The sequence below is a fragment of the Vulpes lagopus genome, chromosome 18 (assembly GCF_018345385.1).
Source record: "Vulpes lagopus strain Blue_001 chromosome 18, ASM1834538v1, whole genome shotgun sequence".
Classification (NCBI taxonomy): Eukaryota; Metazoa; Chordata; class Mammalia; order Carnivora; family Canidae; genus Vulpes; species Vulpes lagopus.
In genome coordinates this window covers 40,919,374-40,932,200 of record NC_054841.1, presented here as the reverse complement: position 1 = coordinate 40,932,200, position 12,827 = coordinate 40,919,374, and the positions used below count along the sequence as shown (strand labels likewise).

At 38.7% G+C, this 12,827-nt stretch overlaps 1 protein-coding gene across 2 annotated transcripts in view; it reads right to left on the bottom strand.

Annotated features, from left to right (window-relative positions):
• MACROD2 (mono-ADP ribosylhydrolase 2) overlaps nt 1-12,827 on the bottom strand; it is a 1,912,080-nt gene that overhangs the window by 111,390 nt on the left and 1,787,863 nt on the right. For both annotated transcript variants that reach the window (XM_041733514.1, XM_041733515.1), the window contains exons 12-13: nt 9,152-9,214; nt 4,756-4,824 (exon numbers count right to left, since the gene is read on the bottom strand). In XM_041733514.1, coding sequence (XP_041589448.1) covers nt 4,756-4,824; nt 9,152-9,214 — 132 coding nt within the window. The remainder of the gene's footprint in view (nt 1-4,755; nt 4,825-9,151; nt 9,215-12,827) is intronic.

Here is a 12,827-nt window from a genome sequence, read left to right as displayed (position 1 = left end):
TTATTCTACAGAAATTGTGACCTGTAGGGGGTCTGCAACTAGATTAAGGGTTAGGAAATCCTTTGCCAGGTGACATTGCACCTCATAAACATGAAAATAGCAAAGATGTGACTTGCAGAGCTCCAAAGGAATACAATCTCGGGTGTGCATGCACCTGAGCATTAATTGATTTTTCTTTTAATATTAATGAGCATATGATTTGGTCTTGTTGACCTTCAAATTCAAATTAGGTACTGATTAAATAATAAGACAGGAGAATTGGGATGTGTTGAAACAGCACTTTTTTTTCCCTCTAGTAAAGTGCTTTGGCCTTGGCTGTAAGGATGAGCTATTAAGAATCTTGAGACAACTAGAACAGAGAGTTCTTCTTGAATTAAGGAGAATGACTATATCTTGAATAATAGTGATAATAATAATAATAATAATACAAACTTTGCAGCAGTTTCAACCAGAGAACTTGATATTCCTGGCATAAATTTTACTCCTGTGTTTATACTCCCTTTCATCTGAATGCCTCTTCATTTGTTGTTTTACAAGCCTTAACATTTGTACTCTTAGGTTTGTTTTTAAGGATTTAAAGTACAAACCACCATTAAATAAATAGTGTTTTTACCAGCAGAGAAGGAAATCCCTCAATAGATAAGTGCATGCCTTATTTTAAAAATAACTTCAGAACTCCTATGAACCTACAGATATTTTCTCAGGCCAGCATTACCTTTCAATTCAGTCCTAGCTGTGGCATCTTTGGCATGAACCCACCCTGTGGATGAATTATTCATCAACGTTCCTCCTCCTCACATCTCAGCCTCCCAACTCAACTGCTGCCCACCGGAGGTCTGTAATGAGTCATTGGGAACAGGTGCCTTCAGTCTGCAGTGCACAATCTAGCTCTTGATCCCACAGCCAATCAGTTGTACCTCCTTCTGTTAGCAGCTTGCATTGTTAGCAGTTATGTGGGGTAAATGGGCAATAAGCATTCATTCTCGGTACCCAGTGGGAAATATGTCTAGAACATTTGAACAAAATCACGGGTACAGAAGACACTCCAGAAGACACTTCTCTTGAAATTCTTCAACTCTCACATACCTATTTTAATTTTTTAAAAAATCTCAGGGCAGCCCGGGTGGCTCAGCAGTTTAGCGCCACCTTCAGCCCAGGATGTGATCCTGGAGACTTGGGATCCAGTCCCATGTCAGGCTCCCTGCATGGAGCCTGCTTCTCCCTCTGCCTGTGTCTCTGCCCCACCCCGCCCCGCCGCGTCTCTCATGAATGAGTAAATAAAATCTTAAAAAAAAAATTTTTTTTTAAATTTATTTATGATAGTCACACACAGAGAGAGAGAGGCAGAGATACAGGCAGAGGGAGAAGCAGGCTCCACGCACCGGGAGCCCGACGTGGGATTCGATCCCGGGTCTCCAGGATCGCGCCCTGGGCCCAAGGCAGGCGCCAAACCACTGCGCCACCCAGGGATCCCTAAAAAAATTTTTAATATTCCAAACCAAGTGACATAGCCAGCTAATTTTTTTGTTTGCTCATTTTCAGTCCTGGAAGTTTAGAAGACTCCAGTTTCCTGGGAGAACCAAAGTTATAAATGTAAATCCAAAAAAAAAAAAGTAAATCCAGCCAATCAACAAGCAAACTGAGAAATAACTGGTGAATCTCAAAATCTTTGGGAATTATTTTGGAGAGAGAGAGAGAGAGAGATTGAGAGAGACTGAGAGAGAGAGAAAGTTCAGCCCATAATATCAGGGATTCCAAAATCCAAGAAGATGCTGGGGCAAGATCAAAGTCTGGAAGCAAAAGCAAGAAAGCAAAGGCTCCTTCAGGACCTTTGGTCAGCAAAAACATTCTGCCACTTAAACTGGAGAGTGTAATAAGCATTTTTATAAGTGATCTTATAACTGCAGAGCTCATAAATAGTACAGGTATCACCAAGGAGGAGATATATTTCTGCATGAACGCTAATAATGGTGAATGTTTGAAATGAATCCACAACACATGTGACTGTCTTTTAATCTCAACTTGACCTCAGTCTTTGAGGCTTTCAATGGCAAATTCATTTCTTTTTTTGTTCTAAGCTGTGTATATATCAGTCAAGATGGCAGACACTTGGCCTAAGCTTTGTACAGATGGGTAATCAATCAATAACAGTGGTCTCATGTCTATGCTATTTCAGAAGGGAAAAGCAAAAATCTTATCTTATATGTCCCATTTTTAATTGAAACCAGATCACATGTTAATGTGGGTTTCAAAATACTTTTCCTTGTCCAAGATCAAGAGGTTAATGGATATTAATTTACTTCAGTAAAATCCTTAAAACTTCACATTTAATCTTACTAGGGAATTGCATTTGTGATATGTGACAGAACTTGAGTCATCACCATTAAGTTTAATGTAAAGAAAATCCTAAAAGTATTCTGAGAAATTGATCCTGGCATGAGCAATTAATAGTGTGAGATCCTAAAAGCATCAAGAAACATCACAGACTGTGTTTCTACAAAGGTGTAATATCTCCAAACCAAACAGCTCAACAGGAAATATCGCAGTTTGAAGTACTTAGATTATCTCTTGTTTCCTAAACTCCACCATTCAATTTCATGACATTAAAAATTTTTTTTTATCACAAGCCAAATGACTGGAATGTCCAAAGTTATTTGCATAAGATGAACAACACTTTCTGTCTTTTCACTGTGATGGAGTGGATGCAGTGATGAGAGTGATGGAGTCAGGTTTATTTCTCTCTCTAAGCTGACCTGTGGTTTCTCATCAGAACCCATGTGGATATCTACATTATTACATTTTTAGATATACCAAATGGCTTTAAAACCAGGCATGTAAGAACACATATTTGAGTAATATGAAGGGAAGTGCTAAGGAATTCATTTAAAAAGTGACAATGATCAAAAAAGGACCACTGAAAGTTATAGTGTGATATATACTTGTTGGGCAACCAAGATCCCCCTTTAAGAATGAGGAATTTATTTTCCCAGGTGCAAGCAGCCCTCATTAACCTCAGGCTTCCAGGATTACCGCAGTGGAAGACCTCTGCCTCACGGAGGGCCATGCTCTCTTCCCCAGGCAGCCAGTATCAGGTGACTTATCAGTGGAAGGTTTTACTGACCTGACTCTTCCATTCTGATGATACATCTCAGAAGGGTCACGCTATCTTCAGACTAGCTATGGCTTCTGTTGGTAATGCCTTTCTACCCAGTTCTGCTTTGACTCTTTCTCTTTCACAGCTGTTGATTCTAAGAGCTCTCCCTGATAAATGTTTGTTTCCTAATCTCCATCACAGAATCTATCTTTGGGAAGCCCAATCTGTACATGTGCCAGGTGAAAAGTTTGTGCAATTGACAAGTCTATGGTATTTTTTGAGGTAGATATTATTATTGTCTTCATTCTACAGAGGAAAGACTAAAGCACAAATAGGTTAATTACTTGTCATTACTTGTTAATTCCTTGAGTTACTTGTCAAAGGTTATATCAGTTTTGAGTGGCAGAGACAGGATTTAAGCTTCAACCATCTAGCCCCAGAGTTCACAATGTTAGCAACTATTCTCATTACATAGGACATCTCATTTAGGAAAACCCATTTACCAGATAATATGAAATGAAATGCATTTTGCAAATAGCTGAGTATTAAAATTATAAAACAAGGCACCTGAGTAGCTCAGTCTGTTAAGCATCTGCCTTTGGCTCAGATCATGATCTCAAGGTCCTGGGATCAAGTCCCATGTAGGGCTCCCTGCTCAGCTGGGATTATGCTTTTCCCTTTCACTCTCCCTCTGTGCTCTCTCTCTCTCTCTCTCTCTCTCTCTCTCCTTTCTCTCTCTCTCTCAAATAAATAAATAAAATCTTTAAAAAAATTGTAAAATGACTTTTATTTTCTAAATACTGATTCAAGGAATAGCAAGTATCAATATCAAGTATATATCTATTTTTATATTACTCCAAACTGAAAAAAATGCATTCAACATATTTATATAAAAGTTCCAAGTAGATTCCATGGTTTACTAGATGCCCATTCATACAAACACAACAATCTTGTTTATAGAAGGGTTTTTAATAGCCTCCAATGACAGATATAAAATAATACTATCTTTTTGTGTGGAGACAGTTAGGGTCAAAGAAAAGAAGGGACTATTTTTCCTTCAGATAAGTTTCTTAACTCTATCTGCACATGAGCCCCCAGTATTTCTCCCTCAAATTTTTTTCTAGACCCTAAATATTATTTTCCTTTGCTTTTTTCTTCTTCTGGAGATACCTGGGTCTGCACCATTTTATTCTCATGGTAACTGTTCATAGAATGAGGGATGATTTTCCTGCCAAAGATTTATTTCTATAGATTCCTTTCAACATTTTTTTCTTTCTTATTATGTCTGGATAATGGAGCTTGCTGGTAGGTGGTTCTCAAATGCCACTCTTTTGAACTTACTCCTAATGAGTAGCTGTAAACAGTAGAACTGCCTAATTCTGGTGTTTCAAATAAGCATATTTTTTAAACAAAAAAATTTTGATCATTTTCTTAATTTAATAGTTACTTTTCAGAGGAACAAATATATTCAAATATATATTTATTCTGAAAAGGGCAGATATGGAATAAAACAGAGTGGGTGTGATATTTGATTATGTTGGAAATAGAGGTGCTTAAGAGAATTAGGTAGATTTGCTCACTGCTTCATTTTCCCATGTAAACAAAATCTAAGTGGTCTTCTATGAGTTTGGGATTTTTAGATATAATAAGTGGTCTCATACCTTCATCTTTACAGACTTCAACAGCCTCTTCTGAAGCAGGGCTGGGCCCAGTTGCAGCATTGACTCCATCTATACAGCAGAAAGAGAAACATTGGCTCAGATTTAATACTGTCAAGATGGAGCTTCTCTGACTGTGGCAAGTCCCTCACTACTGCAAGGAAGCATGAGCCTGTTTAATGCTCTAAGACACCGAATGGTCTTTGAAGGGGCTAGGGTTTGTGACTCTGCTTTATAATTAATGGACAAGTATCTTCAGGGAACACAGAGCCCAATGACTACAACTATTTTTTGGTGAAGAATACTATTCATTGGTCCTCCTATTATGCTTTGGCATTTTGCTTTTTCCCATTTCTAGAAAAATGGTACATTTCTTTTAGTGAAAGCTTGTGAAAGTATTTCCTTGCAAGTTTCTACAAAGTGCTTTCATGTGTGTGTTTTAAGGTTTGGTTTTTCTTAGCATAGCACTTCTGCTCTGTTATGCCAGCCTGTCAAACTGCAGGGAGCATATCTGATGGCTGTCAGTGCAGAGGCCAGGAGATGGGGATCAGTTGTAGGAAAGCAGCAAAAGCCAATTGGAGATTTCATGTCACCCAAGCACAGAGTGGGGACTAAGAAACTTGGAAGTCCTTTCCCCATCACAGTGGCAATGAACTTCATTAAAGTTTATCTTTCCTCTCAATATCATAAGCACTACAGTGACCCCACTCATATCTGGCTTCCAAGATAATAGATAATTAACTTACTAACATTAAAATAGTAAATTTAATATATGAAAGATTATAAAAATCAGTTAGAATGGTTAATGCTTAACAATCTAAGAAAGAATCAAAAAGGAGTATACGTTCTTTGTTTAGTAACAGGGTTATGGGACTCAAGAACTCACACACCCGTGACAATTAAAATTTAAAGACAACTTGCATATTTTCTAGTATCTCCTTCATTCTTAATGTATATGACTATTACTTGCAGGTCATGCCTTTATTGAAAGAATAAAATTTTTAGTAGGGGAATAATTGGAGAGGATAAATCACTTTCTTTTGGCAGGTAACAATCTCCTATAAAAACAACAACAACAACAACAACAACAACAAACAAAAAACAAGACTATGAACCTTCCCTTGCTATTACATCTTCCCATTTGTCCTTCCTTTCACAGTAAAACTCCCTAAAAGAGCTGTCTATGTTATTGTTCTATACTTCCTCACTTCATGGTCTCTCAATAACCCACTCCACTGGCTCCAATACCCCTCTGAAAATTCTCTGAGGAAAGATGCCAATGACTGCCCTTTGCCAAATCCAATGGTCATTTCTCTTTTCTCATCTTACTTGATTTCTTGGTAGAATTTTATGGAGTCTTAACTCTGGTTCTTTCTGAAACACTTTCTTTTTTCTATCCTGTTGTCACATATCTAGATGTCTTGGTGTCTCAAGCCCATTGTTTTCTTTATTTTCATGTTATTTCTAGTGAATCTTACCCAGACCCATGGTTTTATTTATTTTATTTTGTAAATATTTGTTTTTTTCAGAACTATGATTTTAAATCTCATTTATATGACAGGGAATCTCAAACCTGTATCTTAGTGTGCATCTCTCCAGAATCATATATCTAACTAGCTAGCTTCTTGACATTCCATATGACTAAGAGTCCTCTCAAATTTACCATGGAAAAAAACTGAACTATTAACTTCTTCAATAAAAACTGTGCCTAGTGACTAGTCTTCTATATATTAGCAAATGGCACCATCATCTACAAAGTTACTCATGCTAAAAATCTAGGAAGTATCTTAGATTCTTCTTTTCCCCATATTCCACATCCAAATCCATCAGCACATCCTGTTATCTTTTTGTCTGGAACATAACAGATCAGTCCATTTTGTCTCCATTTCCAGAAACTGCCATCATTTTTTCCTGCTATAGTCTAACCAGTTTCACTCTGGTTCTTGTAACCACTTTTACTCACAGGCAAAGTGAGCTCATTAAAACTTCAACACTTCCACTGGCTTCTCTTTGTAGTTCTAATAAAATAAAATCTTATGGAATCAGACATTATCTGGTCCTATGATTTTTTTAACCAAATCGTACACCATGTTCCCCCAAATGCACCATGCTCCAGCCACACTTTATTTCTCCAGTATGCTAAAATTGGTCTTGAGGCATCTGCATCATCTTGTCTCTCCATCTAAGAATGCTCTTCCACCATCTCCTCATTGTGATTTTATTTAATATCCCTTCTTCAGGGAGTCCTTCCCAAATCCAGACAATGGAAAGTTGCCTTCCCAGTATTCCTTCTACCTACCTCATTTCTCCACAAGGCATTTATCACCACCTTGTATTTTTTGGTTTATTGTTTATTTCTGAATTTTACCTCCCTCCACAGCCATCAGAATATAAGCTTCAAGGAGGCAAGGATGTTGTCTTTTTGGTTTGCTACTATATCCCAGTGCCCAAAACAGTGCCTGAGTCACAGTAGACTCTTGATATGCATTTGTTAAAGGACTATTTGAGGAATATTGTCTACAACTTTGATTTGATTTGATCATGACAGCAGTCAAAACTGTGCTGGTTTGAGATTGTGTGTTTTTCATGATGTAGAAGAGGCCTGCAGTTACATAATCAAAATTGAAGTTGGAAATCATATTAAATGTAAAGGAGGTATTTATATTTTGGAAGAACAACAGTAGGTCAAAAGGACTTTAATGGCCGGGACCTCATCATTGATTTTTGGGCATTTGGATTAGGGAGGCTATGAAATGAGCCATAGCAGACACAATCATGTATATTGACAATAGCCAAGATCAGAGATGGATCCTGCCATGACTTGTCCCAGCCAGTGGATTCACTTGGAAGAGCAAGAGAAGCCCCTTCGGGGTACATTTAGGATTATTCTTTACATTGACAGGTAAACATATTGTGATGATAATGCTATTGATCCAAGAGGTGGAGAAGAAAACTTACATTATACTCAACCACTCTCTGCTGACAGGCAATCCCAAATCCAAAAAGAAACTGCTTATTCTCAACTTACTAGCTTAAAAAGGATGAATTAATAAAACATGGGCAAATGTGTACGTGTGTGTGTGTGTGTGTGTGTGTGTGTGTGTGTGTGTGTATGTGAACAAGTATGGGAAAAATCTATGGTGATAAAGATAGCTGGGGACAGAACAGTGAGTGAATAAAACCTGTGAAATTTCACTATTCAGAGAATGGCCTCAGCTGTCAGCAGTTAGTTGACTAATACTTGTCAGCCACAAACAGTGAAAACAATGACAGCTTCTCACATTAGACTCATATCCATGGAGCATAATGATGTGTGTGTCAGGAGCTGGGGTGGGGGATGTTGGATAACAACAGTTCGCTGTATCAGAAATTCATTTCATTGCAAGGACTATGTTTTGGCCAAGGGAGCCAGCTGACCCGGTGGCAGCTACACAAGGTCCTTGCTGCTTTGCTTCAGTGCTTTCTCTGATTGGCCTTCTTCAATTCCATCTTCCAGGTTAATAATAAAAGATTCCAGTTCTCTAGCAAAAGTTCCAAGGTTAACGTAGGAAGTTTTCAGTGAAAAACTTATCACACTACCTGGTTGATTTCCAAAGTTCAGTATATGGCCTAGGACGTGCCTGGTACACATAAGATGGAGCCCACTGTTTAAAAAAATGCCCCTTCTCGGGGCTCATTAGGACTTGGAGACTAAAGGAAGGATATTTTGATTTTGGTGGTGGTGTTGATAAAGGCATAACTAGGCTTATCAGTCTTTTAAAGAAGAATGCGCCTGAGTACAAAAATGGCTAAGAAGAAATGAGATGTTAAAGGTGGTGACAATCTCTTTAGAGCCTTAAGTGCTACTTTACTTAAAGATGTTCAACTTAGAATCTACAGCAGAGAATCTATAAACATCCAATAGACACATCTGTTCTTAGGGCACAGAGGAGATGTAAAATACAACCAGAAACACAGCTCTTCAAAGTGTAATGCAAAACAGTGAAGAACATTCTACTCCTCATGGAGGGAAAGCCTCTTATTTATTTCCTTTTAACATTTTTTCATTTCATTTTTTTCTCCCAAACAAAATCTGCTAATTTTGACCTATCCTAATGCAGCCAAGTTCTGAGCTGGCCCTTCTAACCTCTGCTGGTCGCTCTTAGAGCATTTCGAAGCAAAGTGTTGTTAGGCAGAAAAAAAATGGAATTGGTGAATGAGGAATGAGAATGTACCCTTCTGAATGGAAGCACTCTCACCTGTAGTCAGTGGAATTGATGGCTTCTTGAAGGAGACCTAAATGAATACTGAAGTCAACTGGTGAAAAGGTATATGCATTTCTAGAAAACATTTGAGTAAAGTTATTGTTCACCTCTGTGGATGAGGCCTAGGAGACTCCTCAAAAGAAATCTGAGCCCACCTGTTTCTTGACTCTGCCCTTCTGTTTCTTCTGTACTTTGTTTTTCCTCTGGACCATTCTCATCTTTCAAGAAAACCACAGAGGGGGAAAAATACATCAAGTCAATTTATGAAATATCTCTTTATGGCTAATATGCAGCACTGAAATTAATTGTAACCAATGTAGCATGACTCCCAAAGCAAGGCAGAGAGATGAATCAGAGGCGCAAAACAGAAAAATTACCCACATAAATAGGTACATTTATACTTGTCCCTTCTCACCTGATTTGCTTGATGAAATGTTGAACCACAGTAAACAAAATTCACTCAGCACTCTTACAACATTTCTCTCCCTGCACAGCATTTCCCAAAATACAGTACTGATCTTAATTCAAATCTGCTTTTCTGCCTTGACTCAAGCAATATGCACCATGTAAGGAAATTTGGTTGATTGAGTTTCTATGGCATCTTTTCCTGTTTGATAGACATTGCTAAAAATATCTATTTGTACCTAAGTTACACATGACAGTCTAACACATCTATGCTATGGAATATTTTGTCTTGAACAGATTATGTCGGTCAAGTTTACACCATAGTAAATAACTCCTTGAAAAATAAATCACTAGGCAGGTGCAATGATGGCTAGGTACTAGAAACTAGTGAACATTTTCTTTTGGCTTAAAATGTGTTTTATATATATATATATATATATATATATATATATATATATATCTGTGAATTTATGAGTTAAAAAATAAAATTTTCAAAGGCAAATTTTCTACCTCACTGCTGGGAGAGTTTCTAAATCTCTTCTTATTTGGAAAATTTTTAAAAAGAAATATTTATATAAAGACACAGGAGCAAAATATAAAACATGTAGTTAAAGTGAAGAAAACAGAGAAGTGGAGTGACTGGAATATATTACTATGGGTTAAAGATGGCCACAGATCCTTTATCTCTCAAGAAATGGAATCTCTCTCCTTTCACGGATCCAGACTGGTTCCATGACTTGTTTAGATCAATGAAACATGTAAGTGATGTTCTGGCCCCTCTAAGCCAAGGCCTCAGAGGACGAGCAGCTCTACTTTCTCCCTCTGGGAGGCCAGTCACCATGTTAGAGATGCTCAGGCTAGCCTACCAAGAAAGAGGCACATGTAAAGGGCAGGGTGCCATATGGCAAAGCACTGAGGGGCCAGGCATATGGGTGAGTCCTTCTGCACCTTCCAACCCTGCCCAGCTGCCTGCTGCATGCAGCCAAATGGTGACCTCAGCCAGTGCCTCAAGGAGCAGAAGAATCACCCAGCACAGCCCTTTTCAGGTCCTGACCTGAAACCAGGCTCAGATTACTTGACCCGCTATCCAGTACTACCAGCTCTTAATCCAGAGGCAAGAGGCTGGGGAATCCTCCGCAGTGGAGAACTCAAATAGTAGAGGCACAACAAGAGCCTTGGAAGTAATGGGGAAACATCTCACTAAGAAGCTCTGAAAAATAATTGACTGAAGAGACTTGCAGATGGGAAAACGTTTGAAATTGACTTGAATGAAAGAAAAAGTTTATAATAGTATGACAGAAAGAAAGAAAGAAAGAAAGAAAGAAAGAAAGTTTCTGAAGTAGGGAAGGAATGTTACCAATGGATATGTAAGTGTGTGTATGATTCCCTCCGCCCAACAATGCCTGTGCTATTTGTCCTGGAGGATAGAGGATAGCTTTTAACAGAGGATCTGGCACAGGGCAGCTCTGTAGCTACCTACACCCTGTGTTCTAAATGGCACGTTTATAGTACCCCATAATGTCTGCCACTTGCTCTGTTCTAGTCCTCCAAGTAGGCGACAGGCGTTGGCTTTTGCTCTAGGAAGCCATCCTTGCTGCTCTGGCTCGCTTAACAAGGTTAAGTTGTGCTACAGCATGTGTCAAAAACATAGGTCAGTATTTTCTTCCCCCTTCTTCCCACCAAATGGAGTCAGAATCAAGCAGGAGAAAATGGCAGCTTTTCTGTCTCCCCCTGACTCCCACCCCCAGCAGACAGTCTTTTTAACAGAGATTTCACAATAGGCTTGAAGTCCGCAGTGACAGGCTGCCTTTAAAATTAGTCTGGTTAACACATCTCCTATAGAGTAAAAAGCTTTCTTGTGGAGAGAGGAAGATAAGAAGGGAAAGAGAAACAATTAAGTCAAGGAAGGTGAGGCATTGGTTCTTGCGGGTCGAAATGCATGAGAAGGAAATTTCCAGTCAGATTCCCCAAGTCCAGCTCTACAACAATAAAAACCAGTCTTGTTTTTTTCCTAACATATCTGCTCCTGGGTTTTTACCCATATGCATATGCATGCCGGCCCACTCCCTAACACAGCCACCCAAGTGGTATGCTTTTGTTTCCTACTTTGACCCTTGACTGCAGGATCCAGTTGCAGTCTTTCTGCCCTTAGGAAACAAACTCCAGAAACAGCTGGCATGTGTATTACTGAGTAAGTGCCTTCTCGAAGAGTGCCGGATTTGCCGTTTGAATAATATGCCCTCAGATGACAAGGTTTAGGTACATTGCTTTCATCAATCTCCACACAGCGCATCCTAGAATCCAGCAGGGGGAGCCAGTGTAGAAGTCTTGCTTTCAAGGCAAGCGTTCTCTGGCAATTGGATTAACATTCATTTCACTCTTTCAGAAGGACATTTTGACATTTTGGCTGGCGTATAGCTTTCCATCCATTAAAATGCCTCAGATGAGTGGGTTCTTACTGAAACAGTGGTCTTCCACTGGTAGGGGAAAAAAAATCCCATTACACAGTTACCGGTAAGTATTTCATAAGGACAAGCTTTTCTTTTCATCAGCCTTGTCTGTCTAGCTATCTTCACAGGAAGCCCATAAACAGTAAAAAGTTAAGTAAAGTGGTGAATATAAACTTACGGTTTTTAGAAGGGATTTAAAAGGCTTACAATAAATGTGAAGAAATATAGGGAAGAGACAGGCTATTTTGTTAGCTTAAAAAATGTCACGCAGAAGCTAAATCCTCATAGTTGGTATGCCTTTAAGATCACATATTTATTTCAGATAATAAAGTGCCATTGCATTCACAGTGGGAGTCACATAACACTTTATTTTCTCGGGCCAAAATGCTCAGCAACCTGTGAGAATTCTAGTTGCATAATTTTTGCTTCTCCGTTATTAGTATCTTGCTCTTCACTCTTCCAACCCATATTTATTGAGCATGTACTATATGTAAGGATATTTCAAGAATTTTATAGAAATAAAAATAAGAGACGCCTGCTGCAAACTGAATTCATGAAGGTAGAAGGAATGCATTATTTATTGGATGACAAGAATGTAACCCATGTTTATTTCTGTATGAGATTTACAAGGGAAAACTCACACTATCATGGCCACAGATTGCCATCCCAATTCTGTAGTTTGTGAATGGTGCTTGGGGATGGGAAGAGAAAGGGGAAGTAAATCAGCAAATCCATTCCTGATACCTGAGGAAACAACCTGATGTGCACTGCTTGCTCATGGATTAATATACTCTTTTTTTATAGAGGTGTCAACATTTCCAGACACAGAGCAACAGAGCATAAGCAATTGAAATACAGGTTAGATAATGCAGATTACATTGTTGGTTCCAGTTCTTCAGTCCCCTGTCATGGATTATGCAGTTAGTGTTTCTCTCACTGTGGGCAGAGAATATGTCTCAACCCACTGATGTTGGAT